At 47.4% G+C, this 20,513-nt stretch overlaps 1 protein-coding gene across 1 annotated transcript in view; it reads left to right on the plus strand.

The window, feature by feature from the left end:
* The window catches only part of EFCAB5 (EF-hand calcium binding domain 5), a 29,403-nt gene extending 9,036 nt beyond the window's left edge, over nucleotides 1-20,367 (plus strand). The window contains exons 6-21 of the mRNA XM_042879805.1: nucleotides 108-175; nucleotides 3,449-3,604; nucleotides 6,258-6,357; nucleotides 6,992-7,251; nucleotides 7,520-7,655; nucleotides 8,534-8,748; nucleotides 9,913-10,069; nucleotides 12,408-12,697; nucleotides 13,184-13,356; nucleotides 13,967-14,195; nucleotides 14,943-15,097; nucleotides 16,279-16,380; nucleotides 17,113-17,366; nucleotides 17,961-18,187; nucleotides 18,349-18,445; nucleotides 19,731-20,367. Of these exons, the coding sequence (XP_042735739.1) occupies nucleotides 108-175; nucleotides 3,449-3,604; nucleotides 6,258-6,357; nucleotides 6,992-7,251; nucleotides 7,520-7,655; nucleotides 8,534-8,748; nucleotides 9,913-10,069; nucleotides 12,408-12,697; nucleotides 13,184-13,356; nucleotides 13,967-14,195; nucleotides 14,943-15,097; nucleotides 16,279-16,380; nucleotides 17,113-17,366; nucleotides 17,961-18,187; nucleotides 18,349-18,445; nucleotides 19,731-19,888 (2,777 nt within the window). The 3' untranslated portion in view covers nucleotides 19,889-20,367. The remainder of the gene's footprint in view (nucleotides 1-107; nucleotides 176-3,448; nucleotides 3,605-6,257; nucleotides 6,358-6,991; nucleotides 7,252-7,519; nucleotides 7,656-8,533; nucleotides 8,749-9,912; nucleotides 10,070-12,407; nucleotides 12,698-13,183; nucleotides 13,357-13,966; nucleotides 14,196-14,942; nucleotides 15,098-16,278; nucleotides 16,381-17,112; nucleotides 17,367-17,960; nucleotides 18,188-18,348; nucleotides 18,446-19,730) is intronic.
* Nucleotides 20,368-20,513: the final 146 nt, after the last annotated feature.

A 20,513-nucleotide genomic window follows, 5' to 3' on the forward strand; every position in this document is an offset into this window, starting at 1 on the left:
ATGTAGTCCAACACGAGCAGATAATGCAGCATACTGCATGCACAGATGTGTGTACAATGCAAAGCACAAACCTCCTGAACCAACATCCCTTCATTTTTTGCTTGCAGCCTATGAGAGGAAGCTGGAGATCACAGACACCTGGGGGAAAAACGTGAACGTTGATGAATTCATAGAGGTAAGAAATGGAAAGAAGGGTTTCTGATCAGAAGGTGATGTTCACCACAAGGCAGTACTGTTTCCCCATGGACAGTTGAATGAGTGAAGGGCTTTGGTTTTCTGCAGCACCCCTGGTAACTGATGAGGGTCTAAGAAATTAGGACAATTCGTGTTCCATCCCCATCCTCTGCTGTCACAACGCTTTCATCCAGGCCAGCATCAGAGGCACCATTTGCTTTCCTCAGCCCTGCTGGGCAGTTATGCTAACAGCAGTGCTCTTCAGAACACCCCTCTCAGCCCCTTTGCAGAGCTCCCAGTCCCACTGCCACCTGTGCACTGCAAGGACACGCACCGTGATCCCCTCCTGAAGTCACATTTTGCAATGGCTGCACGAGAGTTGTGGTGTGCCCATATAACCAATTAGCCTGAGGTAATGAATACAGTCCCCAGTGTATAATTATTTCTGATGAAACTCCGCAAGCCATAGGAAACCCTCACGAGTGATGAGAAGCTCTATTTTCCAGCCCTGAACTGGCCTGAAACCTAACCAGGCTGTAACAAATGGCTGAAGGCTGTGTGAAGGATAACCAGGTTGACAAACAGGCAGTTGTAAAATCAAAAGCTGTCACTGAGAAACATCAGAAGCGTGTTTGTAACTTTCCAAAGCCACTGAAAGTGTCACCTCATTACTCCACTCTTCATCCATCTGAAAACAACCAAATCAGTTCCAGCTAAATTATTGCAAAGCTTTCCAGGCCGGGGCTTCAGCCACCATTTCTCCCTGTGACAGAGCTGCATTTCACAGCTGGGTTATTAAACTTGGGAGAAGAAGTTTGGGATGGAAATGATGACAGCCTGGAGTGCAGCAGTGCTGGTGGGTGCTGTTATGGTAATTAAAAACAGGGCACAAAGCTGTGCAGATGAGTCTCCAGCAGCCACATGTGATTTTTTGTGCTTTCTTTGCTCTCCGGAGATTCACACATTCAGCATTTTGCTCAGAGATACATTTTTATGATAGCTTGTTGATGGCTTTTTTAAGCATGAAGTGAGATATTTTTAATTGTAACCTCGGAATAACTGCATTTAATTAAGGGCTCTGTTGTGGATAATGGGAGCCCAGAGAATTGCTTTCTGTTAGGGAAGCGCAGCGTGGATGCATAACCTCAATGGAAGGTGTGCAGCACCGAATGAACCAACAGAGAAATGCTCTCAAGTATTTTCTGTCTGCCTGTTATTGTAACTCAGTGAAAGATAGGAGACCAGAGGGGAGACGTGCGATAGGCACAGGCTGCCGGGCTGTGCAGCTGCTGTCCTCAGAGCACATCCTGTGCTCCTGCTTCCATGCGGTCGTGATGGAACCAAGCGATGGGTTTGCATGGCTTCCCTCAGGAAACACAGCACAGCCACAGATCTTGTCTTCAGCACAGTGCTGTCCCCAGTCCTCAGCCACTACCTGCCTTTGCATCACCCAGGCTGAGGGCTGCTCCCTCCCCATGCCCATCTTTGGCCTTTTCATGTGTGGAAGACATTGCTTTTTAATGGAACTTCACATGAATTGGCTTTTTTACTTTTTCTTCCTTGAATTCAGTGCAGCTTTTGGTCACAGGCTGTTAGAAACTCTGGACAGACCTCATGCACTTGATTTACTTATCTGTAAATGTGAAGTTCACCATGCAGAACTTCCAGCACTCTGACACCGAGGGAAATGCTCACATGGCTTTATGGGGTCCAAATCAGGCTTTACAGGTGAGGTTATTCTTCATGAGCGCACATGGCTTGCTCGGTTCCCATTGAGATCAGTAGGAACAAAAAGCAAAACATCGCTGCTATTGATGATAGCGCATTGACGGCGCAGCCTCACGCTGGATAGCAGTGAGGAGGTGTGAGCTTTCTTCTGAGGAGTGCCCGAATCTCTTGGTTACTAATGAACAAATGTGCACTGATCGCATGTGCAATATTTCACCCTCCAGAGTGCTTTACACACATCAGCTAAGGAAAGCTTGCAGCTCCACAACAGTTCCTCCTGCCCCCACAGCCCGACAGACACTTCTAAGCAACGTTCTGAGGGGCTGTCAGACAGCACTGTTAATACACAGGGCTCTGTGTGTGTCAGCAGGATGACACACCAAACAACACGCTGCTTCCCAGCTGCCTGCCCATAGGATCGCTGGCACAGAGCTCCGGGCTGCAGCTCTGTCAATGCACACAGCCCCAGCTCCATCACCTCCTCTCCAGCCCCCCGTGCCCTTCCTTTTGTGCTGAGATGCAGGAAGAGCTCACACTGCATCAGGAGCCATTCTTTGCCCCCAGCTGCCCTTCAGGCTGTGGGCTGCTGCTCTTCTGCTCTTTCTCTGCTCCCATGTATTTGGATGTTATGCAGTACAACACGAATAATACTACAAATGCTAATATTTCAGGTTGGTGATGCCTGTGTGGCGTTTCAGCAAGCTCAGGGTGCTCTGACACCTGCATCAAGTATCCGTGGTCTAAAAACAGGATAAGGAGAAACATTGTGTGTTCTGCACATTCTTCTCTTTCCCTTCCCCACCACTGCAGCCCAGCAACCTGCTGTAGTAACTCAGCTCAGGGTTTGGGGCTGTGGTTTGCTCTGATGGCTGTCATTATTTATGTCACACACGCCACATTTTTAGAACCATACTGTTTTTGCTCATAAAAACCACATGACTATAAATCCAAAGTGTTAAAATGTCTCCAAGGCTGGAGCTCAAAATAAATCTCAAGTCGGCAGTACTCCCTGTGTCAGAGGGCTGGGATGGCAGCAGGCTCATATGCAAGAAGTTCTTTCCTTTTCTTACTGTGCCCAGAGCGCTCCTCTAAACACTGCAAGGATGGGCAGTGGTCAGTTGTGGCATTAGAGACCTCAGTGAATGTCAGATCTGCAAAAATGAGTGGCTCAGCTTGCCTTGTTGGGAGCGGAGTCAAGAGCACTAAATGTTGCAGAAAGCTCAGAGAACGTGTCTGCTGCCTCCTGAGGTGTCCTATCTGAGGCACTGATGCTCCACAGGAGGGATTCTGATGTGGTTGCTAATCCCTGGACCAGGACCTCACACAGCAGCACGTTGGGCTTGTTGGGAGAACAGTGCTGCTTCTGCAAGGAAGAGCAAAGCGAGCGGTGCAGTGCCCATGCACTGAGTCTGCATCACATTGGCAGGCTGATCTGCTTACAAAGCCCTGCACTTTTCATTCCAAGTGACCGATTCTGAAGAGCTGAACTAATGGTGAAAATGCTTGGGGGATGCCAATGGCTTACACTACTGCTTTCTCTCCATAGTGTGTCCATTCCTACACGGAGAACTTTCCAAATGATGCATTCCAAGGGGTCCTGAAGCATCTCAGTCAGTGTGCTGCTGACTTCCAAGAATCCATCAGGCGTGATACATGCAGGCAGATGTTTACTGATCTCTTCCTACATTGTGATCGTGGACAGGTAAGCAAAGCAGCTCCCAACCTGATTTCACTGCTTCCACTTTGGTATTTCTCTGGGTCGCTGCCTTGTTGTGGTTCGTTCCTCCAAAAACTTTGGCCACTGCACAGCAAACAGTTGCCATTGTTCTGCAGTTCTCTACATATATGGCATATTCCATTCAGCACTCCTCTAATAATCCTTACAGCTGTCCTGCCCAGAATGGACGAATGTGCTCTATGATGTCGTGCTGAAAATGTCATTAGCTCCAAGAGAACAGAATCACAGAGCACATTTTGACACCAATGCTGTGTTTTAGAGAATGGCAGCAAGCTGCTATTTCAGGATGAGGAAAGAAATGTGTCCATTACTCAGTCAGAAGACATTTCATTTTCCTATTGCTCTATCAGTAGCTGAGCTGTGATGGATTCTCCTGGGCAGAGCAATGTATAAAACTGAGTCCCATCACCAACATGCATTCTGAAAGGTTCCCTTTTTCCCCTTTCATGTTTTAGTGTGGCTTTCTTCCTGTTACTTCTTGGCAGTAATCACCACATCCACCCACAGAGGAGATAAACGATGCACACTGACCCATGGACATGCACCATTCTCAGTGTGCCCCATCACCTGTAGCACCCACTCTGCAAAGCACAGCAGAGCAGTTGTTTCAGCTCCTGATTGCCATTCATTCAGCAGCAGGCAGCTATTCCAGTCTGCATGGCGAGCATGGCTGGCCATCAGGGAGCTGCAATTAGGGCTGAGAAAGCAGTGTTTAACTTACACTCAGATTAGAAGGCACCCACATGCTTGTGATGATGATTTCGGATGCACGCATGCGGAAGGATGGCAGCTCAGTGTGAACTGCCTGAGCTGTGCAGCAAGGCAGGACCTCCCCAAGGCAGCACCACAACATGGATGAGTCACCAGCTGAACGCCCCCAAAGTACAACAAAGTCTGCCCTCTCATTACCTTTCCAAGCGCCCATCCCCACCTTGCTCACCACCAAGCTCATGGTGGGGCTGAGGAGACACACCTCGTGTTTCCAGAAGAGCAATCAGGCAGTCAGACACCGACCTGTCGCTCATTAAATGGCAAGTCTGCTTTTGTCTGCATCAGTAAAGGAATTACACGTGGATCAGAGAGCTGAGCTGAAAACAACCAGAGGTCATCACCTGCCAGCATCGAGGTGACGAGGAAAGGAGGTCAGCACACTCTCCGCTCCCCACAGTTGGCACTGAAAGCAAAGCCGAGCTTTGGGCAGTTGTACAAACACAGATGGCCCGCTGTTATTTATATGGGCTCTGTACCTGTCCTGCTGATAAGCAAGTCAGTGCAAGGGGTTGGGATGCAGCAATCGTTCTTTGGGCTCTTTTTAATAAGGCTTTATTCATTGGTTTACATCTTCTATAAAATGAAGCTTTGCATTAGCGCTGCCAGCTTCAAGGCAGCTTCCAGACGACTGTGATAAGTGACAGCTGAAGAAATGTGAAGAGCAAATTGTGTACAATGGAAACACTGAATGTAGAATCCAAATATTACAGAGTCATCTGATAACATCCACGTATTTTTGTGTTTGTGTATAGAATCACAGGATCACAGAGTCGTTCCGGTTGGAAAAGATCTCTCAGATCCCTGTGTCCATCCTCACCATGCCCACAGACCACGGCCCTCAGTGCCACATCCCACAGCTCTGGGACACCTCCAGGGATGGGGATCCCCCCTTCCTGTGCAGCTGTGCCACTGCAGCACCACTCTTTGGAGAAGAAATTTCCCCTAATATCCAACCTGAACCTCCCCTGGTACAACGTGAGGCCATTCCCTATTAAATAGATGTGTCCCTACTAAATGGGTGCAGAATTCAATATGATCCATTCAATTGCAAGACAGAATCACAAGTCAGCGAGTCCTGCCCTTTCTCCTCTAAGTGCAAAATGTGAAAAGGAAATCAATAATTTGAAAGCAAAGCTACCTGCCACAAATAAACGGGAGCAAATCTGTTAGCTAATTAACTACTGTAGCTCACTAATGGCAGGAAGATTACAAAGGTGGCAGGGCGGAAATAATGACAACAGGAATTCACTGTAACGTGGAGGCCTTGCAATCATCTGCTTTACTTTTTAAACTCAGTTTCCCCGCTAGAAGTGGCCCATTCCTTTGCCTTTTCTTGGTCTGATTGCACACACTCCCTTTTAGCTGCAAGAACTTAATGAACTCTGGGTTTTCCTCTGCATTCACCTCTCCCACCCCTGTGCTCAACTCTGCATGAATATCTGAAGGAAGTTTGGGTGGTTGTCAGATCTGGGGGCTCGTGATCTTCTCAGGACAGATGATGCTGCAAAGGAAGCAGTGGGGCACAAAACCAAACCTCAGTGCCATGCAGCACAGTGGCAGTCCTTCCATGGTGCTCTCAGGAAATCCATTCCTATCCTGAAAGCATCAGCTGTCATAGGATGTGCTTGCACAGCACTCTGTTACAAGTTCCAGATAAGCCCAAAGAAGGAGTTTTTGTCCTTGTAAAATAAACTGACTTCTGTGAAACACGTTCCCATGTTCTGCTCATGGATAATGTTCTGTCATACACAGTTCTTATGTGATGCCTTTTAATGCTCCAATGTCCACACGTGTCCCGAGAACCAGAGAAAGAAAGCAGTACAGTAACTGTCATCTCTCTGTCTAGGTTGGTGTCTTGGATAGACCCCAGATACTTGGCCTTCTGGAGCAGTTCTATGAGAGAAGCTCTGTGTGTGCCAGGAGGAGATTCCGCGACCCCAAAGAGTGTATGTGGGGTGTTTCAGTTACACAGCATGAATTTGTCTTGTTAATATCCATTTATAAGCATGGTTGGAAATGGACCTAAATGGGCAGTGTGAGCTGGACACCATCATTGGCAGACGTTTTGCAAACCGTGATGCAACGCTCACAAATACTGCAGCATCACAAACCTCTCCTTCATCTGCCATTCTGCAGTGCTTCTCCTGAACAAATTCTTTCTTACTGGGGATTATTGGAAGTTAATGGTCTGTTTACACAAAAACTTCTCTGGGAATTTAGAAGAATAAAGAAAAACCACAGAAAGTCACCTATGTGAAAGTAAGGGATTTAAAGATATTGGACATCAGTTAACTGCTGGGATCAAAGGCAAACTGCAGCCTTCCTTTTTGCATGGAGAGTTACAAAAACATATTGCAAAAGAAACATGGAGCAAGAGGCAGTAAGGAGCAGTTCTCTGCAGATTATGCTTAAGTTTGGCTATTCTAGGATGATGTCTGCAGAAAATATTTTCTCTCTTTGACATTATAGTGTGAGGGAATGCCATTTATTTTGGTTTAGTTGAGTTTTTGTTTTCTTGTGCAATCCTAGAGAACAAAACCAGTGCAAGCCATCAACTTATCCATGTTGTTTCTGCATTAGGGCCGATAGTTGAACTGCAAGAGGTCAGACTGGAGGATCTGTGGGGAGACCTTGAGGACCAGGAAGATTATGAGGAACCCAGAGAAGGTTTGGTTTTGTCTCAACCAGAGATTTCTGAGAGAGAAGTTTTAGTACGTGAACCTGCAGGTGAAAACAGGCAGGGAAGTGATGGAATGATGGAACAAATGGATGTGAGTGAAACAGAGACCGGAGGAATTCCTAAGGAAGAAAACCAAGCAGCAGAATCAGGTGGTGCTGAGGTGAGGAAGGGAGGTGAGAAACACTGATTTTGAACCTGGTGATTTGGATGGAGGTAGAATACACAGTGAGAGGCACAGTGAGTCTGCAGGGGCAGGAGGGAGGGAGCTTCCCCAGGGCAGCTTCTGCTCAGAACTGTCTCAGCAGAGGTGAAACTGAATCTGACAAACAGGCAGGGGACCAAAACAGTCTGAAGATGCGCCTGAAGCTGTGAACAAGATGTCAAAAGACAAAGCTGTGGCAGACACTGATGTCATTGCTTCCAAACAGGACGCTGCAGAGGCCATAGAGGAACCTCCTGCAAGAAAAGAGGGTTTCACAAGGCAGCACAGCAACCGGTCTGAACAGCAGGCAAGCTCAGGGACAGCACTGCAGGACGAGGACTGTCTGCAAGAGCCAGGTGAAGGTAAAGGCTTCTCCTTCGTTCTGGCAGACCTTAACCTTCAATGTACACATTTTTATTGGATCAACTACAAGAGCACATGCATGTGAGTGATTTCTGACCAGCCAAGCCTTTGCTATCTGCTCCGTGTGATGTTTTCCATCAGGGTTTCATTGCCAGGAGCTCATGCTGTGCACTCTGGTTCACAGATGATTTGTTTTTAACACTGCAGGCCCAGCCCTCTCAGATGGACCGGGTTCTACTGCTGCAGACAGCCAGGAGCATGAGGAGCCACGGCCAGGTACTGCTCATGTCAGATCTCCTCACCTACACAATATGTGTGCGTGTAACAGCTCTCACAAAAGCTGTATCTTAGGACTTTTTATTAATCTTATGTCCTTACAGGCTGTATTTTGTCTTTTATCAGGTGATCTTCTCACCTGCGATCTAAGCTTCAGGCACGGAAGCCATGGAGAGAAAATTCCAGAGGACTGGGGCTGTGAGCACAGATTTCCAGGTATTTGGCCACAAAGCTGTGCTTTCACTGGGCACACGGTGACTGGCAGGGTCTGTGGGTGTGCTGTGAGCAAGAACACAAACACCAACTGCTGAAAGCTGACTGCAGGGAGGGAGAGCAGCACAGTCTTAGTCTCACAAGGTGGGTCTCTCATTCAGTTAACCCATATTCAGTGCTTTGCTTTAATTGCACGATAGACTGGAGCAAAAATCAAAGAATCTGAATGCATAAAGTGCAAACAGATCAAGGCCTTCCATCAACGCAGACTCAGCCTGCACTCAGCCCACACGGCTGGGAAGCACAGGGCTCAGGGGTGCTGCTGCTTTGCAGTTGGTGCAGCACAGCAGGCAGCTTGCTGTGACACACGGCGCTCACTGCCTTTCAGACCTCCACCACACCGTGGCAGACATTCGGAGTCGCAGTGCTCCATGTGCTGGGAGCCCCTTTGATGGAAGCTGCCTCAACCTGCCGCGCTTTGTTCAGCTGATGGAGACATTCCTCGGGGAAGGCATCGCTCTGCCTGCCGTCAAGGGGCTCGTTGGGTTCATCAAAGAAGAATACAAACAGACCGAAGAGGAAAAAGTGAAACAACTAGGAAAGGTAAATATTTATAAGCTTTGCTGATCACGTGTCCACAAACAAAACTAAGCGATGCCTGGAGACAACGGCACATCTTTTAATCTTGTGCTGGCAGAGCTATTCTCTTCCAGCCCTGTGTTCTGTATTTCTTCTGCCCTGTTGTTTCCCCATCCTCAGCCCTGAGCTCTAGCAGAGAGGACACACTCATCCTGTAGGAGGTTATCTGTTCTGGACCCAGTGAGACAGCAGGTTGATGGTGACGAGCTCAAAACATTCTGTTCTGCTTAGTCATGTTCATGGCAGTCAAGAACCTGATGTGTGACCTGCTGCTCTGGCATGCACACATGAAGTTATGGGTGTTCTGGTGAGGGCTTTGAGGCACCCCTCCACCACGCTGCTTTTGCTGTATGTGCACAGGTATTTGAGAATGTGGGCATTTCTCTGTGTTTAAGTTACAAGGGGCTTTTGCAAAGTGTTGGAAAAATATACCTCCTGCCAGCAGCATTCTCATACTCAGCATCATGTACATACATATAAGTCCCTGTATTTCCCGTGGGCCTGTTCACAGCCTTTTCTCTAGCTGTGCCTTCCTCAGAAATCTCTCTGGTTTCCCTCTGTGCTGCTGACCTAATTTGGATGAGATATTGGATCTGACGGCTCCGCTGTCCTCACATGGAGCACAGCACACTGCTGGTATTTCAGCCTTAGACACAGTGCCGCTCAGTGCCATTTATCACCACACACTGCACCAAGGCTGGCACCAAAGGAGAAACTGCATCTGCATTTCTTGGAGCCCACACACTTCAGGGCAAAACCAGGCAAACAGCATGGAAACACACACCGTCAAACCTTTGGGTCCTGCTGGCAAGGCTCTGCTTAGTTCTTGCCATGGAGATGTTTGTGCTCTGGGAAATTCCCACTTGCCTGAGTTGGTCTCATCTCTTATCCCTAGGAAATGCCCCTCTGCAGTTCTGATTCTGCCAGGTAGCATTGAGCTGTCTGCTCCATTTAGTGCTTCCAAATATCTCCCGGGTTTAATGATTCATCTCTGAGCTGTCTGCTCACAGTTCTGCCCTGGTCCATAGGGGCTGTGTGATCAACCCACTGCTGCAGCTCCCATATCTGTGCAGATGTTAAGCATCTCTGTTGAGGAAGCACCAAACAGGAGCTCTTTCTCTGTTGTAGGCACATCTCATCTCTCGTTTGACCCGACGGGAACGGCTTCTGGAGGCACTTTTTGAGAAGTGGGACATCAATGCATCTGGGTTTCTGGAGATGAAAGAGGTGGAGGCTGCTATGAATACATTCAAGGAAGGAATGGAAAAAGAAGCTGTGAGGAAAGGTAAGGAAACAGCTGTGCTCTGAGAGGAGTCATACAATGTCAACACAATAGGCCTTAAAGCATTCAAGGACGGTGCTAATGAATTCATTGGCAAGCACCTGGAATGTTTTGGTTTTGCAAGCAGTCATAAGCACATAAGGCCTGATGTGTAAAATGGAAAGGAACTGTTATCCTGACCTGCTTGTTAATGCACAGCTCCATCCCCTCCTCTGCAGGACTCTCCAGGGAGAGTGGTTCTTAATCAGAGAGGTAGCCCAGAGCTGTCACAGCACTGTGATGGGTTGAAAAATGGTATTGGCAGTAATATGGAGTGTATGGTTGGCTGTAATATGGAGTGTATGTTCCGGAGACAGCAGTGAAAACAAACCAACCGAGCAACAAAAACCCTAAAGCCTGAGGACAGGCTTCATTCTTTTAGTCTAGCCTGTGTTATCCTGCTGTTTTTGATAGATATGTTTTACTCCAGAGTCCATACAGGGCTCCTGTGGTGTTCAGTAATCCATACTCTTGCTCAGTTCTCATGAATGCGACAGTAACTCCAAGTCTCACTTCACTATTAGTCCAGTAATGTCGGTCCTTGACAGAGGCCTGGGGCAGCCAGAAGTGCAGCAGGTTCACCCAGGTCTGTCCAGCAGCTTCATACGTGGGCATCACTGAAATACCAGATTAGCAATCAAGGACATGTCTGTGTGTGTGCCTGCGTGGAGTGGACAGGTTTATTCATCTCCACGCACGTCTGCGTGTTGCTCGCTCCACCACATGCTATTGAAAAGGGCTCATTTTGGCAGGCAGCAAAATCTCTCTATTCTTTTGCTGATTCCAGCAGCTGGTGGGATGGGCAGCACACCGTCCTGCTGTTAATTACCCCCAGGCTGCACAGCCACAGAAGGAAATGGTGCTGCACAGCTCTTCTGCATTTGCAGCATGCCAGAACATGCTTATAGGAGCACAAAGGGACAGAGTCCCCTCCACAAAAGCCTTATAAACTAAAGGGACAAATAGAAAGATATTATAGCAAAATCAAGACCGCCTAGAAGCAACAGAAAGCCGTTTGCAGCAGCTCTGACATCACCTCCTGAAGGCATCATGGAGCAAACTGGTTTGGAGGAGGGGCTCACAGACGTTGCAGTTTCATGGATGAAAGTGGGTGGAACGATCTGATTTTCCTTGTCAGTGAAAAGTGTAACCTTACAGATGGAATGGGGAAACAATTAAGTGTGCTGTGCTTCAGTAGAGGAAGAGCTGATCAGCTTCACGTGTGTTTCTTCATCTCTTGTCATGGAGGAGAAAGTGGAGGTCAAAATCCAAACACTTTTACACCGTTGCTGAATTCTCCATCCTATTTCTGTCAGTAAATCAGAAATCACATGGAAAAAAGAAAAAAAAAAAGCCTATATCTTCTTTAGATCATGGGCAGGTTAAGAAAGCATTGGCAGGCAGCTGTGGCATGACTGAGGGCAGTTAGTGCGTGCCACTGCAGCTCACAGCACTGAGAAATGCACCAACGGCCCCAGTTCTCCCTGTGCAGCCTGTGACACTGCATCACTGCTCTTTTGGAGGAGTTGTTCCTGATATCTGACCCAAAATAGGCAGCAGCTCTTCACTGTTGAGGCGTTTTCCACCATAATGTATTCCTCCCAACCCACACAATTTGTTCCTTTTGCACCACATCTGCTGCTGCAGTGCAGGTGATTCCAGAGCAGCCGTTGTCCCACCCTCTGTACGACTTCAATGGAGCTTTCATTTGCTTTGATCTTCATTTATAAGAGCTAGCACAATACAACTGTTATTTCAATAATTCATCAAAGGCACCTAAAGGAGGATAATTAAAAGTGACTTTGGGAGGCCTCAAAGGAAAGTCATAATGGCTGAATGGAACATCCAGGTGTGGGAGTGATCTGTGAAATCATCCATAAACTCTGGCCTTCACATTTACAATAGGAGAGGTGAGCAGTTTTTTTGTGCCTACATGCAGCCCAGTCCCACCAGCCCCTCAAGTGCCCATAGAACTCGGTTCTGATGAGCAACACCTCTGATTTTTCCTATTTCCCATTGATCTTTATTTCTTAGGCATCCTGTAGAGGTGCACAAGGAGTAGTGCTGTGCAGGTTTCTTTCTCGGTAGGTGAGAATGAAGGCATCTAGTGGAAAAGGTGCAACCCATCTTGAACCTCTCACGATGACAACTTTCTTTAGGAGGTAGCTGGAAGAAGCCCTGAGTGACAGGCTGGGCTGTCCCAAAGCCAATCTAGGGCATAATTTGTGCTTTGCACAGAAAAAAGCAAAAAAATACTATTCAAATAGGTTGTCCCTGTCTTGTTTTCTGTTTCTCCTAACAGCAAAAAACCACTTTTGCTCACGTTACCCTCAGCTTGGCAGAGTGGGGAAGCTATCCCCAAAGGCATTCCAGGCTTTCCTTGAGTTGGTGGCTTCTGAGCTCACTGGGGATGAAGATGAAGTTATTGATAACATTGTGGAATTTTTGACCACGAGAGTGGAACGAAGTCACATGGAGTGCTTGCAAAGCTTGGCGAGGAGGAGGTGGCTGCACAACATCCAGCAGGCAGCTGAGAGCAGCGGAGCACGCATGGACCCGGTGTACGACGCCGTGCTCAAGGCCCTCCTCAAGGTATTGGTCCCTGGGAATGGCAGTTTGTTGTGTCAGTGTTGTGAAACCAACTTCCAACCCCGATGCTTCGAGGGCAGCTCACAGCTTACAGGGGCTGAGGATGCCGTCCCTGTGCTTCCTGCTCAGCGATGGTGTCCAGGAGAGTCAATGGTTTTGCACAGTCCCAGGTGAGATCCACGATGGAAGAATCTCCTATTGCAGATGAAATTCACAGTTCTGCTTAGGCCCTGGGTGTAGTTAGCTGGTTGTTTCAACGACAGGAAAAAAGAAAGCTGTTCTCTCTGGCAGTCAGCACCCAAAGTGGTTTTGCTTGTAACAGAGCACACCAGTCAGCCTCCATCACAGCGCACACATCGTGCGTGACATACAAAATCAGTGACCCAGAACAGCGTGTCAGCACAAATGAGACAAGTGATAAGTACATGAAATAAGCGTAATGGCCAATGGCTAATGTACATAATGTAACAGGAAACATTTGGTTGCTAGGATGCAGAAGCCCACGGGGATAACAAGAAGATCAGTGCATATATTGCCCTTTTGGAAGAAAACCAGCTCTCACCAGAGCGGGGACAGACGCTCCTGCGCTATGTGACATGCACCACAGATGATGCTCCGTATGTTCTAAACCAGACACTCTACAGAGACATGAAAGGAGTAAGGTAAGAAAAGCCACCAATAGTTTCCTTTATTTGAAAAGTGCCTGCAATGCAGGGGTACCCAGCAGTGCCTGGAGGTGCTCTGAAAACAGAGGTTGATCGGCTGCTCCGGAGAGGAACGTCCCTCAGGGACCACTGTGGGATTCTTCATTATCACACACATGCCCTAATGCTTTGCATGGTCTGCTCAGAACTGCTCTGTTTGGGATTCCACTCCTTCCCTTGGGTGATTAGCTCACGGCCTCACAAGTCTCATCCTTTAGCAAAGTCCGTTACACTGGGCCTACACTGGAAATTAATGTCCTTACAACAGTTTACATCCACTTGGATAGTTTTTGAGAGCAATGCTTTCCTTCCTTAATGTTTAAAGTACAAACAGCTTTCCTGCCTCTGTATGTCTTATTTCCATACGCTAAACGCATTTCAATACTGCTTCTTCTGATCTATAAAACATAACAGCTGCTCCCTTCTGAATTCCTCTTCATTACATTCATTAGTTGGTGCTTTTACATTGTCTTAGGGACAAAAAGTGCCTTATTTATTCCCAGTGATTCTAGGATGTGAGTGGTAAATGGAAGCTCATCACAAACCTGCCCGCATGTTTATTTTTCAGCTTTGCAGCTGTTGAAGAGGAAAAGCCAATCCATGTCCCAAGAGTTCAGCTCCATGGAAATATCCACTTCTGGAACCAGGACCGCCCAGCCGAGCAGAGGAGAGGCTCATTCCTGGTGCTGCCATTGCAGGATGCTCACTGGAGAGTCTTTGGCATTCTGGGACTTGATACTCTTCGAGACCAGAACGAGAAAACCATCTTCCTGACCCATGAGATCAGCTTCTACCAGGTGGGCACCACCAGAAGGCCGTTTGTGAGTCTGTACTACAAAAAGAAATGGGCAAGAACACTGAATTTTTCAGGTTTGCTCTGAGATGCAAGATGGTACAACTCAGAAAAAAGAAACCAAACAGTGGGCTCCTCTTCATTGTATGTGATAAAACTGTGTGTGACAGAACACCTTACCAGCATCGTGCTGATTGACATCTTCTTTGTAACTGATGATCAGATACCATCTAATCAGTCATTTATTTAAGCTTCTCCTGCAGACCTGACTATTAAGTTACTTGTGCAAAGCCCAGAGAGCAGCTTTATTTACCAAAGCACTGAATCTCAGATCTGTGTTCGTTTCTACAAGGTGGCCCAAAAACCCAACACGAAAACTTTTTGCACGGTAGATCAATCACAAGCACCAGCAGGCTGGGTTTCCTTGTGATGCAGTGTTGCTCTTTGGAATCTGCCTGGCTGTGGATGCATCATGCGGGCAGCAGGGAGCGCAGCAAGCCAACGTTATCAGCGGGTTTGGCTGTGCATCACCACAGAGAGCAATCACAGCGCTTGGCTGTGACCTGGGTGCCATGGAATCTCAGGGCCTGCTTTAATAACACACATTTCACAGTTGCTTTTCACCTTTGCAAGCTGCCGTTAAAGTGATTATTACAACCGCTTGGCTTCGTGTTGTTGGATGATCCTAATTGTTTCCTTTCCTAACTCACGTAGAACTGCCTGGCTCATTTGGAGTGTTCTGCCTTCACAGGGAGTTTCTCATGCATTCAGCAAAGCCTACCAGCATGTGTGTGCACTAGGAAGTGTTCTGCAAATGGCCCTCACTGCTCTGGACTGGTTGTATCACAGAGTGCCCAGCATCCACGCTGTCAGCACGTACCTGGTGGAGCCTGGCAATGATCAGGTGTGCAGATTACTGATGAGGAAGGTTATGCTGATTAAAGGTACACAGGGCTGACAGGCCTACTTAGGCTGGGGAGATATTTCATTTCTAGCTGTCTGTGATTTCCCAGTGCTTTTGTTGTCAAACTGAAGCCTGTCTGAGATATTGTGCCTGCCTGAGTATCAAAAGGTATAGAGGTAGAAAGGGAAGGTTCCCTCTGTAAAGGAGGGTGCTCTTCTTTATTTTCAACCTCTCATGTAAAACAGTGCTGCTAGCATAGCTCCTTTCTCCATGGCACAAGAGAATATTCTTCTACTTCAGAGTAAAACCCCACACCTACTCAATCCATCCTTCTATCCATCCATCCCTGCATCATCCATCCATACGTTAACTCCTGCTAAAGCTTTGCTATTTGAGACCTCCACAAAGGGAGATGCCCTTCAGTGGAGGCCCTGTGCATGTGAAAATTAAGGCATGGAAAAAAAAGGAATGCCCAAAGGCTTCTATCTGAACCAAGACCTAAGTGCAGTGCAGGAAGGGCTGCTCCCACTTAGGCAGCTTGTAGAGGCAGCCCACCTATGAGCAGATCATATCCCCGTGGTTCAGCAGGCACTCGAGCCCTGGGAAGCTTGTCACTTCACATACAAGTAAGTTAAGGAGATGAAAAGTGTGTGTAATAGTAAGGAATGATCCCATGTCACCACAATGCCTGTATGACATCTGCTGAAGCCGTAATTCATCTGCTTCCTCTGATAAGCATTGTTTTTGTTGGAAGCTTTCTGTTGTCATTCCAGGCTCTGCCCTGTCCTCGTTAACTGCCCGATAGGCAGGTCATATGTCAAGGCATGCTGACAGAAACGTGCCATGAGAAATGAGGACTGTAACACGATGTGAAAAAGAAGGGAAACCTCTTCCTTAGCCTGTGGGTGTTCCTCGGTGTGGAGCCTGGGGACGCATGAGATGGTTTGGCTGAGTGAGGGTCCAGGTACATTCTTCATGCACCCTGAGCAAGAAGGGGAATAAAAACAATGACTGGTAATAAAACTAGGCATTGCTGGGAGATGTCTAAAACCATCTCATGGCATTCAAATGTATGTGGGAATTTTAACACACACACACACAAACACTTTCTGCCCTCTCCAAGCTTCACAATGGCTGTTCCTCTCCTGCATGCAGCTAACCATCCCTCTCCTGTCTGACAGAGGTGTGACTATGCTCTGCGCAGAATGATTGCTACAGACAGTACAGGACAAAAGGAAATCCACACCTCTCCTGTCCTCCTCCTCAGAAAAGAGAACCTTTTCAGGTGGGCTCCAGCACTTGCAGTCAGTTACCAGACACCCCAGGTCCCAGATCCCAGCCTGCACAATGCACGCAGCATGAGGCCGGCTGTAACGCAGCCCTGCTGCAGTGCCTGCCCAGAGCTATCTCACTGCTGAGGCTCCAGGTGTGGATCTATGTGATGCTGAATGATGAAAGCACAAGGTGCATTTTCTATTTGATTTTAGGCCTGCAGAAAATTAGCTTCCATCTTAATGCTTACTGGATGAGCTGCCGAGCAAGCTCTGCATCTGTTGTGGAAGGTTTGCAGGATCAGAGCCTATAGTGAAGGATTTCACTATTTACAGTAATCTGCCTTTTTTTTTCCTGGCCATATTTGTCTCATTTCCTGTCATTATCTGTTTCCTTCAGCTGCCAGGATCCTCACAGACTTGTCTTAAGCATATCCAACAAGAAGTTGTTTTTAAAGTGAGAATACAACCTACTTTTAGCTTTGTTGAATTGTTGTGGTTTTCAACAACTGCAACTTTCAGCAATATTGTATTCCAAAATGTAATTTTCTCCATTCTCTATATGGCTTTAATGAGACTTAAACACGTTCATGTTTCAGTTAAAGGAATTAAACAATAATTGTAAGACAATACCTTTGTTTTAACAGCGAGAGACAAATGACCTGTAACTGCAGCATGCTAAAGTGCCCAGAGGGACTGGAGTGGTAAAGCTGTGGACTTAACTCCTCTCTTTACTCTCATTTCAGAGATTACCTGTTTAAGTGCACAGACTGCTCAGAGGTTGTTTGCAGTTCTGTCTGTGGAGAACAGCACATTGCAGTGCCTCTCTGGGACCTGTCGGGACGAGCTCTGGGGTTATTTGATATCAGCATTGGACCCCAGCAGACATTACCTCCCCACGAACATAAGGACCTGCAGAGAATGCTGAAGATGGCCCAAGCTGCCTGTTCAGAACTGCTGAAGATGCCTTCAGAGGAAGCCAAAGCAAGCTGTGTCCTGGGTATTGTGCTCACAGAGCCAGGAGAGATCGTTAGGGGTAAAAGCAGGAATCGCAGTAAAACCACTTCAGAAGTATTTGTGCAAGTACAAATGACACCAAAGACCTTTGGTCCAGGTACTGCTCCTGAGCAAGCCCAGGGGCTGAGCACAGTTCCCTTAAGCAGCATGTTTAGATTTTGGCTTTAGTTCATGGGATTTCCACTGAAATCAAAGGCGTGAAGCAATGTGCTGCATTCAGGAATCTAACATCTTCTGCTCAGTGCCCCAGCTGAGATGGAAAGGATCAGTGTCACAACTACCTGTGTGCCTGGGCCCTCTGTGCTCTCAGGACTGCTCTGTAACATTTATGGCACCTGTCTAATCCCCTTAAGGCACTCAGCAGTCTCAATACATCACACATTACAGAAAGCTTTGCCTCCTAGAACACATAACCTTCTGAAATGTTTCATAGCACACTTGGGTTGTAAATGGATCAAGCTCTTTGTTAAGGAGAAAATGAGTTAATGACAGAGGCACAGCTGTTCAGCCAGTAATGTAAGTCTTGAGCAGTGAATGTTTCCAAGCAACTTCTTGAAAGGTTTGCTTGTGATTCCAGAGGCAGAAGACAGGAATGTGAGGCATGCAGGGATTGTCTTCCACCGCTTCATGCTGCAGGACCTGCGTGAGTGTATCCAGAAACTGAATGCCGAGAGCTTTGCTGAAATCAGGAGCTATGAAGACCCACCAGCTCTGGTACATAACATAATGAAGGCTGTGCTGTTGCTTTTACATCCAGAGTGGGAGGGCACAGAGAAGACTGAGAACTGGAATCAGTGCATACTGGTGAGACGTTTATTTCTTCCTTTCAATCTCCCACTTTCTGACTTATCATTTCTAGAAGTGCTGCCTGCAAGTTTCCTACAGGCCAACCTTAGCCAGCTTTAATTCTGCAACTCTCTCTTAAGGTTTTCACCATCCGACCTTCTTTGTTCTCTTCATTGCAGCAACTTGACGACAATTTAATTCAGGAGATGTATTGCTTTGATCCCACTGCTGCATCTGTGCACGTTCAAGCAGAGCTGGTGCAGAACTGTATCAATGGTAAATACCATACAGTAACTGTGGGATGATCAGGCACAGCTCAGCCATGAAACACTCTCAGTAGTGACATTCAGCTGAGCGCTTTCAAGTCCTCACTTCCAAAACTAATTTTGATTTCCCGATAGATTAAACAACAGATAAGGGGTCCTAAATATCTGCAGACTTTTTTTCGTCAATAAAAGTCAATTTGTTATATTTATTATCAGAACTCACTGCCTTGAGGGAAGGGGAGCAGATCAGCTTTGAGATCTAGCAGAATGGGTGATCTCATTGTAAACCTGTAGGTAACATGCTAACAATTATGAGGTTTTTTGGGCAAATAATCCGTTCTGTGTACATCAGACCTGCTGTGCACTAGGCAATGACCCAGCTCCAAACAAATCATGGGTGTGGGAGCACAGTGGGAGCCCTCCTGCTCATAAACACCATCTGCCAGGTACTCCATACACTCATTGGCCATAAACAGGAGGTTAGGTTTCCATCTGTCTTTCCCTCATTTAATGAATATGAGCTTTTTCTGGTGCCAGAGTACTCAAGAGGCTGCTAGTATTTTCAGTCTCTCTGCAGGAGAAGCAAGTGGTGTTCTTGTTGACATCTCTCCCTTATCGATTTAATGACAGACTGAGAGGCTCGTTAAAATTAAGTGTGGACAGACTTACTAATTCAGCTGGGGATACTCATTTACAGTGACCTTCCTACTGCTGAGCAGTGAGCAGTCATAGCTCCTTCGTATGTGTTCCCATGTACATTAGACTAATTCTGGAGAGAATGAAGCAGGCCTCGAGCATCCAGTCCTCCTAGGCTTAACTGGAAAGGCACACAAAACACTTTGGCAAATTATTGGACCTTATTTGTGGGACAGCAGTGTGAGATCAGTGGTTTGAAATCAGTACGAATCACAAGGGAAGGGACTGGAGCACAAGTCTGATGGGGAACAGCTGAGGGACGGATCAGTGTGAAGAAGGGTCCCTGAGCCTGGAGGCATCCCAGAGCCATGGAGATGTGGCACTGAGGGCTGTAGTCAGTGAGCACTGTGGGCTGGAGTTGAACGTGGGGATTTGAGAGGTCTTTTCCAACCCAAATGGTTCTGCGATGCTATGAATTCCTGCTAAATGAACATCAGTGTTCACACACGGTGTGTGTTGGACAATACCCCTATGTTCTATAGACATGTCCTGGAATATGGAAGCACATAACTTACACCCCGCTCCCAGGGAGATGTTTAGAGGTATGACTCCATGATTTCAAGCTAGCCTTTTGCAGTGACAGCTCTTCTCTGTTGCAGGGGCACCTCAGGCAGCAGTTTGGCCGCAGGGTTCCATCGCAGCCCGGCTCCTGGAGCATTGGGTGCATACCTGCCTGTGCCTGGTCCAGCTGACAGAGAGCACACGGAGCAACGCGGCCCCATCCTGCAGCACTGCCCACAGCAACGCCTCCTGTTAAGACCACCAGCTGCTCACCTAACCCAGCTCCTGATAAGGAGCACTGTAATGAAACACTGCTTCATTAATTGTTTGCTTTTATTAGTTATGCATTGCAACTCAGCACTCGTCAAGACAGTTAGTTAGGTGCCATTAAGGGCAGTAAAAACATTGCAAGGAAATAATTTTACGAGTATGAATCTATCTGCTAAACCTTAAAAAGGCTGCTTGAGGCCTTATTATTGAAGTTCCAGTAAGAGAGGCTGGGAACACTTGATGGCAGCAGCACTCATAAGCCATGCAGCACAGAAGCTGGGGATTCCCCCTCTTTCAGTTACATTTTAGAAGCAGCTCTAATTGACGGCTGTTAATCAGCACTGTTAGCAGTTATAGGCGCGCTGCAGCACAGCCCCGCTGTTTTCATACAGCCCCCAACTTCAGCCTGCAGCAAGGCTGCATCTGTGCAACACTCCTTTTGGCAGAACGGCTTCTTTTAATAAATCTGTGGGAAATTAAATCCTTCTTTCTCTTTTCAGACCGGCGCCTCCACGTCTGCGGACGGGAACGCCGGTCCCGCAGCACCCGCCGGCGGGTGGGGGAGGGGCGCGGGGACGCGCGCGCGCTGCAGATCGCTGCCTATCCGCAGC

Source organism: Lagopus leucura, unplaced genomic scaffold (genome assembly GCF_019238085.1).
Source record: "Lagopus leucura isolate 7727_CA_CO unplaced genomic scaffold, USGS_WTPT01 Super-Scaffold_100024, whole genome shotgun sequence".
Classification (NCBI taxonomy): Eukaryota; Metazoa; Chordata; class Aves; order Galliformes; family Phasianidae; genus Lagopus; species Lagopus leucura.